This window comes from Pinus tabuliformis, chromosome 7 (genome assembly GCF_031772625.1).
Source record: "Pinus tabuliformis cultivar Carrire ecotype Pingquan chromosome 7, CPIR1, whole genome shotgun sequence".
NCBI classification, from domain to species: Eukaryota; Viridiplantae; Streptophyta; class Pinopsida; order Pinales; family Pinaceae; genus Pinus; species Pinus tabuliformis.
In genome coordinates this window covers 1,089,545,741-1,089,558,445 of record NC_142293.1, presented here as the reverse complement: position 1 = coordinate 1,089,558,445, position 12,705 = coordinate 1,089,545,741, and the positions used below count along the sequence as shown (strand labels likewise).

The 12,705-nt window shown below is 40.9% G+C and overlaps 1 protein-coding gene across 1 annotated transcript in view; it reads left to right on the top strand.

Moving 5' to 3' along the window:
* The window catches only part of LOC149251355 (UDP-galactose/UDP-glucose transporter 5B-like), a 245,376-nt gene that overhangs the window by 20,821 nt on the left and 211,850 nt on the right, over positions 1-12,705 (top strand). Inside the window, exon 4 of the mRNA XM_089459369.1 lies at positions 122-187. Within this exon, the coding sequence (XP_089315495.1) occupies positions 122-187 (66 nt within the window). The remainder of the gene's footprint in view (positions 1-121; positions 188-12,705) is intronic.

The window sequence follows — 12,705 nt, the reverse complement described above, 5'->3', positions numbered from 1 at the left end:
AAGTATCCAGTATCGTGTATGCTCTAGTGTGGTTGGTTATAGCTTTTCATATTAAGGAGGATATTTGCATGTCATTTGTATTTTCAGATGAATTTTACTAAACTGAGAAAAAGGAATGCAGGCACTAAAGTATGTGAGCTTTCCAGTTCAAACATTGGCTAAATCTGCAAAAATGATACCTGTAATGGTAAGCACTACTTTTTGGGTTCATTGATGTAGAATTGTTATTTTATCTTGTTTAGTTCACTTTTTGTGTCCGTGTTGTTTTGTGCTGTAGCCATTTTCTTTTACCCTAGATCGAAAGGGTTATCCTCTTTTGTTGTATTTTGTAAAAATCAGGATATTTGTGAAATATCTGTGAGACCTGTACGTTTAACATGTGTTCAACCTATATCTTGCTTAGTGCTTTCCATGTTAGCTTGGAGTGCATAAATGTATCTGTATACCTTAAACAAGCTTGGACCAACGAATGTTTGCTTCTTCAATGTATACAATGGTTAACTGTTAGAGGCTGTTCAGCTGGATTGCTCTTTATATTGGGACCCTACTTGCACTCTTCCTGTCATTGTGTAGGGACATTCTTTTTATCTTATTTTTTGTATCATATTGTACTTCATGGAATATAGTCTTATATCATGGATGAGATAAGGTTACAACAATCTAACAACAGGATTACAGAGAAATTCCCACCCTATGTAAGCCATAAATAATGACATGTGAGCTTGTGCCCCAATAGGAAAGATTTCAACATCTTTATGGGAAAAACTGATTTTTGCTTTAACAATTTGGTAAGCATTTGCATCTTCGATCTATACAATGGCTAGAGACTACTCAGTGGGGTTTCTCTTTACATTGGGACCTTGCTTGTTCTTTCTGGCTTATTGCATAGGACATTCTTTCTATTTTATCAATATTCCGAGTTTGGCTTTAACAACTGATCGAGCATTTGCATCTTCGATCTACATGATGGTTAGAGGTTGTGTAGCTGGATTGCTCTTTCCATTGGGACCTTGCTTGCTCTTCTAGATGTCACAAGATGGTAGCCCAAACAGAAGTAAAAGACCCAAGACAAAATTCGCTCAACTTCAGTCCAAAGAATTAGGTCAATGCAACTGTAATAGACTTCCTTTTACCCTTCGCATTTGTGGATATGCCCTGTAATAGAAGACCAAACTTGTTTTTGATTTTAGACCAGATTGTTGTGGTTAATTGGCTGATGAAATGAGGATCAACAAGCTCCAATATATATGCTTTATGTGAGGGCTAATTAGCCCTAGTAGGGCCGACATGATGTCTTCTTGGAGCCCACTCGTGGAGCTAAGATGGTCCAACTTGTAGATGTCAAAAATTCATTTCTTCTCCATGACTCTAATGAAAAATACCGACCATAACTACTTATTTTTTCAACACTTAGGTCATGGAGTTTGATTGGGAGCCTATAGTTATGGTTGGGGAGATTGGCTCAATAAGCATTTAGCCTAGATTGCTCCCTTGGTCATGGGGTTTGACCTGGAAGCCATGGAGTTTGGCTAGGAGATTGGTTGTATGAGTATTGAGGCCTAGAGTACTCCCTTAGGTCATGGGGTTTGACAGGGAGACCATTGGTTATGGTCGAGTAGATTGATTCTGAACACTCTTTTAGGTCATGGGGTTTGGCTGGGAGACCATTGTTATGGTTAGAAAGATTGATCTTGATTACTCCCTTAGGTCATGGGGTTGAAGAGATTGGCCTCATGAGCAACATAGAATGCTCTCCCAGTCATGGGTTTTGACCATATTGGCATGGAGTTTGGCTAGTGGGTTGAGCTTGTGCCTTTTTGTATGATGCTGATGTGAGATACTTCCCACATGGTTCTGGTGTTGAACATGTGCTGGATGGATAGATCAACATAACTGAGCTCATTCAACCTTTTCCCGGAATAGAGAATTTTTTCAACAAGAGAACATCTGTGGAAGTCATTATGAATACCTCACAAGCTAAGAGGGAGTGTTCAAGTTTTGTAGCTATGGTCGGTTTCCATAATTGATCCTAGCCCAACAAAAATAAAGAGAAATGCCAAATATTAATTGTATTTCAAGTCAGCCTTGAAAGAAGAAAATTTGGATTTTTCAAATTATAAAATTTGCCTCAAAATTGTAAAGTCAACTCCAAGTTCGCCCAGCCCAAGGGATGTGTCCATTCAGGTTCCCTTGATCACTATATATAAAGGCAATTCGACCTCATCTTTTGCACATTCAATTAAGATCATTTGAGGCTTATTTCGGATCATCATAAGGACGAGTCTGAGGCATAATCTGAGGCAAGAAGAGGACGAAATCTAAGGCAGAGAAAGGAAGGCAAAATCTCAGGCAGGAGGCTGAACTTTCAGGAGGCCGGAATTTCAGGAGGATGAATTTTACCTCTGTTTGATCACTGGTCAATTTGATTTGTTTTCACTTGAAAATTCAGATTGTATCTCTTGTTGAATGGACAAATTTCTCTAAGAAAAGGTTGCTGGGTTTTTCCCCGGTTTAGGGTTTTCCCAAGGTAAATTCTGTGTTTCTTGTGTTTGGCTGTCTCTTCATGTTTTTACTGTCATCATTGTTTTAATGTTGAAGATTTCCTATTTACAATTGCTTAATGATGAAGTAACATGAGATAAATAACGAGGAAAATCATTGGAAGTAATTATCTGTTAAGGAAATCCTAAAAATTCAACAAATATGACACCCATGCAAGCAACCATCCTTCTCAGCATGTGTGCCCTGTAGAAGATTTCAATATCACTCAAGATAAATACCTCCTCAAGGGGCCGCATCTATCACCGAGTCTAAAGTCTAGTAACTCCCTAGAGAAAGCCCTTCAAATGTCATCAAACAAAAGGTCTAAGATACATCTAAGTAGGGCTAACATGCACCCCACATCACATGAAGGGACCCCTACAATAGTGTAAATACCTATGGAGCAATCCAAAAGCTAACAAGAACTTGAAGAGGGTAAGTTGTAAAATACAACAATCCAAAAATGTCGAAACCTGAAGAGGGACGTGTTGAATTTTCTACAAGGTGTACAACAAAATATGATTTTTTATCCGATAATTACTGCCTAATGATTTCAAACCAGTATATATTCCACTACTATCATTGAATAATTACACTTCAGAAAATCACAATAGTAAATACAACGGAAACGATAAAGATCATAGAAGGATAACCATGCACAATAGAGACAACAAATTTTACCTTGGGAAACCTAATCTTGGGAAAAAACCTAGCAACTTTTCTTTAGGGGAAATTATTCTTTAGCAAGTCAATGTTAGTCAAACTAACCACAATATTAGAAATTCAACAAGTCAACTCAGCTTGGTCAACCCTACTGTGGTTAAATTTCGGCCTTGGGTCAACTACAGTCAACCTTGCAGTCAATTGCGGTCAACTATAGTACAGATTTTGGTCAAACTGTAGTCAAATAAGCTTGGTCAAACAATCAAAGTCAGTCAATTGCTGCAGTCAAATTCATCCTTTTGTTCATGTTGTCGCCTAAAGTGTACACCTAAGGCGCAATGCTCAGAACAAGGGTTGTCACTCTAAATCCCTATTCACTCCGTTTAGACTCTCTCCTAGCTAAGACAAGGGGGGTAGTCCTTAAGGGTAGATGGAAGGGGGAAACTTGTTGGAACAACAAGTTCTAGGAGACTTTAAGGGCAAGGCAAATTATTATTAGAGTAACTTGGTTGTTAATTAGAGCAAGTATGAGAAATTATGAGCAATGTATATTAAGACAAATACAATTGAGATTAATAAGGCAGATGCAAAATATAAATGTAGTAGACCAGTGCCTTCAAAAATGCTCAATGTAAATGAAAGTACTTGCAAGGAGATAAATACCTCAAGTCACAAAAATAACAATGCTGCAAGACAAGTTAGAAATGACACAATATCAAATATGAGCAGATAAAAATAACTTGCACAACAAAAATAGCTTGTACTTTCAAGAAAATGCTCAAGATAAGAATGACAATGTAAATAGACAATGAGCAATATAACCAAAGATGAGTACAAGGACAACGATACAATATTGCAAGGAAAATATAATGCCCACAATGATAGTTATGCCATAAGAGATAAAAAGTTAGAAGGATGGAATGCAAAACTAAACTAGGTGGAATGCAAGATCTTGGTTACTTTTAGTTAAATGCCTAGTCTAGATGAATCCTTCTTCTCAATTGTTTTGAAGTTAGTCACAAACACAAGTTGTAGAGAGAAGGTCTAGGGAAGAAAGCTAGGGCTTTATTAATGATACCTCCCCTTGCTTCTAACTACCCAAGTGCCTCTGGCGCTACAAGGACTGTGGCCCTGACGACTGCAAGGTCACCTGTGTTAACCGTGAATGAGGGTCTAACTTCTCAAATTAGATGAAGAAGGTGGCCCTAAAACTTTCTATCAACCAAGCTTAGGCTTGGAGGTAAATTTTAGGATGCAAATGCAAGTGTTTGTGCAAGATGCAATTAGATTGCTTCACTGAGATTACAGTTTGGACAATATGCTTCAATATCAGGATCACTTATAACCAATATTTGGCCAAATATCACTACAAAACTACAAGATTCCAACATTATTTCAATGTAGCTTCAAGATGTCAATATACTTGAACCACAATGGAATAGATTACTTTAAACATAAGAGTGCAAGTAAATGACAATATTCCAAGGAAACTCAATGAAACAATTAGATGACAAATAAGTGATTATATCTTAGGGCCTATGTTGTAGGAAACACCGATTTTAGTGGTGTACCAGTACTCGGGACGACTCGAAACGCTGAAATGGCTTTGAAATGCTGCCGACCATATCGTACGGCATTTTGCGATTTCGAAATGCTAGATGGTACGACCGACGACGTTTCGGCGGTGTTTCAACGCAATAGTCTGAGTTTCAATGGCGGAAAATAAATGGAATTTTTTTTAAAGTCTTTTTCGACCATCTCAACTCGTGGAAAGAGGGCGTGGGCTCCATTTAACACCAAAACACTGGCAAATTAATTTTTATGTGGCTGTTAGCTAAATTTAATAAAAAATTTACAAATCGAATTCTCTAGAAGATGAGAAGAATAGAACTCTCTAGAAACCCTATGAGCCTCTTCTTTTCTTTAAACAGACACTCCATTCACTCATTTCTCACACATTGTTTCGCAAGAAGAGCTTCCTATAGTAGCAACAAGGAGTTTGTTTGTGTTTTGGAGCATGGGAAGCAAGAGGAAGGGCATGGGCAGCAAGAGGAAGAGTGTGGACAATAGCTAGTTGGGTGAGTTTTCGTTTCCTAATTTTGCATCATTCATGCTTGTTGAAATTTCTAAGTATTACCCTTTAGAAATTTTATCTGTATTCTCTGGTCTATTTCTCCTACTTGTTAATTACGAACAAGTTATTTAACCATATAAATATCAAAATAAACATAATACAGTCTCAACCATCTACAGATCAAAAGCGGAAAGAAATAGCAAACACACAAGTGACACCGTTATTTTGGACAACTCGTCCCTGGAAAAACCCAACTTGGGAAAACCGGTGCAACAATTTTGAGGGTTATTTTATTATGCAGTCTTTTTTGAGTACAACTGGGTGCCAAACCGGCTCACCCGACAGAGAAATAATCCGGCAGCGACACCTCTCTATTTGCAAGCAGATATTCGGAATGTCTGCCCCACGAAACCCTCTCCAACACACTTTGAAGCTTAGTGTTAGCCCACTTGGCCTCAACATTAGCCTGAAACCCTCTGCATCAGCCCTTTGAGGCACTGCGCAACCTCTATGGCCCTTTGTGTCACTCTTGCAGCCCTTGTGTGGATGATGCAAGCCCTTCTGGCCTCTGTGCGATCTCTTCTGCCTCTGCGTGGCTCCCTCTGGCTCAACATCTGTCTCTCTTTGCTTATGCATTGGTCTCTTGGCACTACCTTTGCCTCTCTGCCTCGTACTCACTGCCCCTCGCTGCAACTGATCACTGATTCGATTTCTCGTAGCAAACTACGCTCTAGAAAATCGAATCACTGATCACTCTGGTGTGTTCTCCAACTGACCCTCAAGTCTCCTCTTATACTTTTCCTGTTGGTCCTTCAACGACCGAGATTACATATCTAATCAACGACTAAGATTAGATTTGGCTTGATCCATGTCATTTAGAACCTTCTAACCCAATTTTATATTAATACCCATTAATATTTTATTTTTCATAAGTTTAGACTTAGGAACTCAATTAAAAATATTAGTTATTTTAATATCTCCTTAACCGGGGTAGAATCTGCCCAAACCATTTCTGGGTCCTGGAGATCTCATGTGCTTTAGCCTCTCCACCAATTTTCATGGCTAGAGCACATCTGATGCTACCCCAAATCAACACTCCCTCCTAGCGAGGAATGTGCTCTAGTAATACTCCATATTGAGCATCACTTCGATTATATGGCACTGGTACCTGTGTTGATGCTAGGCCTCCCCATCCAACATCCTCTGCACTGCTGCCCATAGCCCTGCCACTGCCCTTGCTGCATCCGTACGACAACTCCCTCTGCATCCGTGCTGTTGCTGGTTCGTTCTCCCAACACTGCATCTGCACTGCAACCCCCTCTCATCACGCTGCATCGTGGTACTGCTAACTACTACTGCACTGCAACTTAGTTACTGAGAAGTAAGTAATTGATCCACCCAACTACTGACATCCTTGTCAGGCTAGAAACACTCCCGATGCTGAAGCTCTCTCTGTCGCTAACACATGCTCCCTCTATTGCCTCTGCGCTGCTGCAACAACTCCCTGCCTCTCGCATCGCTGCGAACCTCTCTGTGCCATCCTGCACTGCTGCAACCTCCTCTGTGCCATCTTGCACTACTGCAACCTCCTCTATGCTGCTTGGGACTATTGCATTGTAGCACTCTCTACCGCTTCATCCGCTTTTGTTTCTATCGACGTCCGCCATCCTGCTACTCTCACTTCGAGGCTCTTGTAGCCAGGTATAATCTAAGAGTTTGGGTACCTCAAGGATCCTGCCTCTCGTCGCCTGTACTCTTCCTAACTACAACTCGATGTCTCCCCACCTCTTCTCTAGAGGTACATGAGCACTCATGGCACAATCGTTGTCATCCTCCTCTACCTCCTTTTCTGCCTTCGTTGGCGCTGCCTTGGAGTCAGATGCCTATCCCTTAGTCTTCTTCTTCGGACACTAGTTCGCATAATGCTCTAGTTCCCCACAGTTGAAGCACTTTATCTTGGAGAGGTCATTTTTCTTCCTCTTCCCCTGCTTCCCCACAGATACTAGAGCTGCATCCTCTTCCTCGTCCTTCTTGATCCAAACTCATTTGCTGCTACTTCTCGTCTTGGATAGCCGTCTGATCTCTTCGTGGCGAAGAGCTGCCCACAATTCTTCCCAATTTGGAAGATTCGCCCTGCCCAGAATGCTCTGGACAAATGTCTCCCACTCCTTGAGAGACTGCATTTAGGGCAATCCTCACCATCAACTCTTGATCCGACGTGGCCCCTATGGAAGTTAGTTGGTCCTGGATCTCCTTCAATCTACCGAGGAAGTGATCTATCTGCTCCCCCTTCTGCATCTAGTATGACCACAGCTAATTCTCAATTAACATCTTCCTCTGTACGGAAGTATGCTGGTTCAACGTCTTCAAGGTGTCCCACATTTCCTTTGCTGTTTCCTTCTTGGCAATATGCTGGACCACATGATCCTTGACTACATCAAGGATGTTGCATTTCGCCTTGGCCATTGCTTCTTCGTACTTTTCATTGTCAGTTGGGTCAACTGAGGTATCTACTGTTCTCAAGGCGAAGGCCTTGATGCGATGTCTATCTAGAATGGATAGGATCTTGGCCTTCCAGACCACAAAGTTGGACGCTCCGTCTAGCCTGTCCTGATCCCTCAGTCCATTCATGGCCATCTCTTTGCTCTTCCTTTCGACTCCTCCGAGTCTCTACTTCCCTTTGGAAGTTCTCTCTTCGACTCCCTCTGAGTCTCTACTTCTCGTCTGGAAGTTCTCTGCTAGACTCCCTCTGAGTCTCAATTTCCCTCCTGGAAATCCGCCTGCCAACTGTCGAGTCACACCTCTCTGATCTCCTATGCACTTGCAACACTAATTTGGATTTCTTGGCTAGAAATCTGCCTAGGTAGCGACTCCCTCTACCTTGGTTTTGCCCCGTTAGGTACTGTTCTGACTCGGCAACAACAACACCCCACGAACTTCACTCCTTGCAATATGCCCACGGCTTCCTATGCCCTAGCAACCGAAGGACTGAGCCTCTAGGCTTTGCGGAATCCCGATACGGACTGAAATGCTCCCTTAGCCAATTGTGTCAACCCTCCTGGTCTTTGCGTGGCTCTTCGTGAGCCTTTTTCTGCCCTCCTCAGCCCCTGTGCTGGCCTCTCTTTGGCTCGAACTGATGACGCAGTCCCTTTGCGTCAACCCTTCTCTGCTGCCTTCTGCTAGGAACAACTTTTGTATTCTCCAGTTTATTTCTCCTACTTGTTAATTACCAACAAGTTATTTAACCATATAAATATTGAAATAAACACAATACAGTCTCAACCATCTACATATCAACAGCTGAAAGAAATTGCAAACACACAAGTGACACTGTTATTTTGGACAATTCGTCCCCGGAAAAACCCAACTTGGGAAAACTGGTGCAACAATTTTGAGGGTTATTTTATTATGCAGTCTTTCTGAGTACAACTGGGTGCCAAACTGGCTCACCCGATAGAGAAATAATCCGGTAGTAACTCCCCTTTATTCAGAAGTAGATATTCGGAAAGTCTGCCCCACGAAACCCTCTCCAGCACACTTTGAAGCTCAGCGTCAGCCCACCTGGCCTCAATGTTAGCCCAGAACCCTCTTTGTCTGCCCTCTGAGGCACTGCGTAGCCTCTACGGCCCTCTGCATCACTCTTGCAGCCCTTGCGTGGATGATACAGGCCCTTCTGGCCTCTGCGCAGTTTCTTCTGCCTCTGCGTGGCTCCCTTTGGCTCAACGTCTGCCTCTCTTTGCTTCTGCGCTGGTCTCTTGGCACTATCTCTACCCCTTTGCCTCATACTCACTGCCCCTTGCTGCAATTGATCACTGATACGATTATTCTTAGCAAACCACGCTTTAGAATATCGGATGACCGATCACTCTGGTGTATTCTCCAATTGACCCTCAAGCCTCCTCTTATACTTTTCCTGTTGGTCCTTCAACGGCCAAGATTACATCTCTAATCAACGGCTAAGATTAGATTTGGCTTGATCCATGTCATTTAGAACCTTCTAACCCAATTTTATATTAATAACCATTAATATTTTATTTTTCCTAAGTTTAGACTTAGGAACTCCATTTAAAATATTAATTATTTTAATATCTTCTTAATCGGGTAGAATCTGCCCAAACCATTTTTTGGTCTTGGAGATCTCATGTGCTTTAGTCTCTCCACCAATTTTCATGTCTAGAGCACATTTGATGCTACCCAAAATCAACAATGGCTTCTGAATGTAGTGTTTCAAGTTGCCTCTAGATTGGGTGAGTTTTTCATTTTGTATTATTGTAATTTTGCAGAAATCATGGCTTCTCAAGTTGTGTTTCAAGTGCCCCTAAAGTCACTCAAGCAAGCAGGCACAAGAATATTACCCTCTGTGGAAGTATGTTACCAAAGTGAAGCAGATGGCTTCCGGTGGTACATGGGAATGGAAGTGCAATTTGTGCAAAAATGAAAAGACCTTCAAGGGCTCTTACACAAGAGTGAAGGCTCACATTTTGCATGAATAGATAAAGGGCATTGATGTGTGTGCACATAACAAAAATGCAGAGGTGAGGGCTAGATTCAAGAAAGAGAGCGATGATGCTCAAAGGTTGAAGGATCAAAGAAGCAAAATTGGCATGGGCACTACCAATCCTCGCATGTCTGATAGCGTTGAGCCAAGGATTGTTCAAGAAGCAAGAAAGAGGAGGGCACTACAAGTACAAGTAGAGTTATCAAAGCCATCAACTCCAATTCAAGACAACAAATTGGTGAAAATGCTTGATAGTCAAGGGAGGGAAGAAGCTGACTCAAGAGTGGAAAGGGCCATCTTTGCTTGTGGCATCCCCTTTAATGTGGTTCGATCCCCATATTGGCAGGATTTGGTGAGAGTGATTAACAAAGCTCCTCAAGGTTACAAGGGCCCAAACTATGAAAAAGTCAGAACAATTTTGCTGAAGAAAGAGAGGCAACTTCTTGATGATGTTCTCAAACCAATTCGTAGCTCATGGGGTAGTATAGGGGTTTCTATTATCTCAGATGGCTGGACTGATACAAGACGCAGGCCTTTGATTAATGTCATTGCATCATCACCAAAAGGAGCCATGTTCATCAAAGCAGAAGATTGTTTGGGTGAGATAAAGGATAGTAAGTTCATTGCTGATATTTTAATTTTTGCTATTGAACAAGTAGGCTCAGAAAATGTGGTGCAAGTTATCACAGATAATGCACCTGTTTGCAAAGCTGCAGGCTTGATTGTTGAGAGTAGATACAATCACATATTTTGGACTCCTTGCATTGTCCACAATTTGAATATGATTTTAGAAGAGATTGAGGCAAAAACAGAATGGATTAAGGAGGTCACAGGGCAGGCTAGGGAGATTATAAAATTCATCACCAACCACCACCAATCTCAAGCAATATATCGAGAATACTCCAAATTGGAGTTGTTGAGGCACTCCAACTTGGGCCGAGTGGAAACAAGTAGATTTAGAGAAGGGAAGTATGGTGAGGAGGGTGTTGGTTGATGAATATTGGTGGAGCGAGATTGATTTCTTGCTCAAGTTCACATTGCCTGCATTTGATCTTCTTCTAGTTGCAGACACAAAGAAACCTTTCTTAGGAGAGGTTTATGATGGCATGGATACCATGGTTGAAAAAGTTGTGGAAATTATTACACAAGAGGCTCTTTTTGTGGATTTTGATTTTGCTGCACAAGTGAGGTCCATTATTGTTACCAGGTGGAATGGCTTCAATACTCCATTTCACACTGTGGCACATGCTTTGAATCCAAAATTTTATGATGACGAATTCATTGTTGAAAGCAATGGGAAGAGGAAGGCTCCACATATGGACAAGGAGGTGGCCAATGGAGTGAAGAAAGCCTTTAAGAGGATATTTCCAGCTTCTTTACAAACTGATGTAAGGCAAGAATTTGCTTGGTTTGCTGCCGGATTAGAGGATTTTGCAGACATATTAGCTTTGGATGAGAGGAGGACCATGGACCCAGTTAAGTGGTGGACTTGTCATGGGGCACATGGTGTTCATTTGCAAAGTCTTGCCACTCGTATCCTATCACAAGTGGCAAGCTCTTCATCAGCAGAACGGAATTGGAGCACCTATAGTTTCATTCATAGTGTGAAGCGCAACAGGTTGGGATCGCAAAAGGCAGAGGACCTTGTATATGTGCATTCAAACCTACGCCTTGTGTCTTGTAGGGGTGAAGAATATACAAGTGGACCTCATAAAGAATGGGATGTGGATGCAAAATGTTCAGATTTAGAGCTCTCTCTTTCTGCTCTTGATATTTGTGCCAGTGGTGATGCAAGTGCATCTGGAAGCACTAGTAGAGTTGCCTCTTCTGCTGAACAAGCATCTTGTTCTATCTTTGCTGATGAGGATGAGGAGTTGTATTAGTAATGATATGTTGATGTAGCCATGATTGTCTTTAGTTCATGTTTTATTTTAGTTTTAGCACATATAGCCTCACATATAAAGGTTGATTTTGGAGTCTTGAATGTAAAGCCTCATCTATAAAGGCTAATTTTGGATATTTGCATCATGTAATCATCTGTTGGAATTAATATAAATTTGGATTTCCTTCTAAAATGTCATTTATATGTCTCATTCTTTCTTTTCTTGCAAAATAATGTGTTATAAATTATAATTTATTTAATATTGACTATATATATATATATATATATATATATATATATATATATATATATATATATATATATATATATATATGACGTTTCGGCCGCGTTTCCATTTTTCCGGGGTCGCGTTTCGAGCCGTCCCATTTCGGAAACTTCTAGACGTTTTGTGCAACTTAGCTTATGGCGAATCACAATGCCTTTAGATGTTTAGTGTGTTTATTAGATGCTTTCACTTATTTAGACAGTTGAACAAAGTAAAGACTTTCAGGGATATCACACTTATAGAATGTCACATGAGATTGCTAAAAATGGTTAAAGAGACTACTTAGATCAACAAATTTGCAAGAGAAACCAGACCAAGTAGCAATGATTAGAAAGTGCAATGCAGAAAATGCAATCAGATCTAGGGTGCAACTATGCTGTAACTAACCAATGTATGAAATGAGCTAAAGATGCAAGGTGAAATGTAACTAGAGTCTAATGCACCTATGAATTAGTGAAGAGAGAGAGCTAGCAAACAAGAGACAAGGTCAGCCTTGTCAATACACAATGAGTGCCCAATGCTAATCGGCGGCCCAAATGCTAATGATTGATCTTGTCAAATATGCACCGGCCACTGTCAACAAAAAATGATCTTGCTGTAGCTTACTGTCAGTCCGCTTAAGTCAAGATTGATTACCTAATGCAAGGAGCAATAAACAATATTGAATATGCAATTTTGTCTGCTGGAAACAATATACCACACCTCAGAAGTGCCACTTTCAAGATCTGATCAAACTACTGTAGGTTAAGTTCAGTCAACAT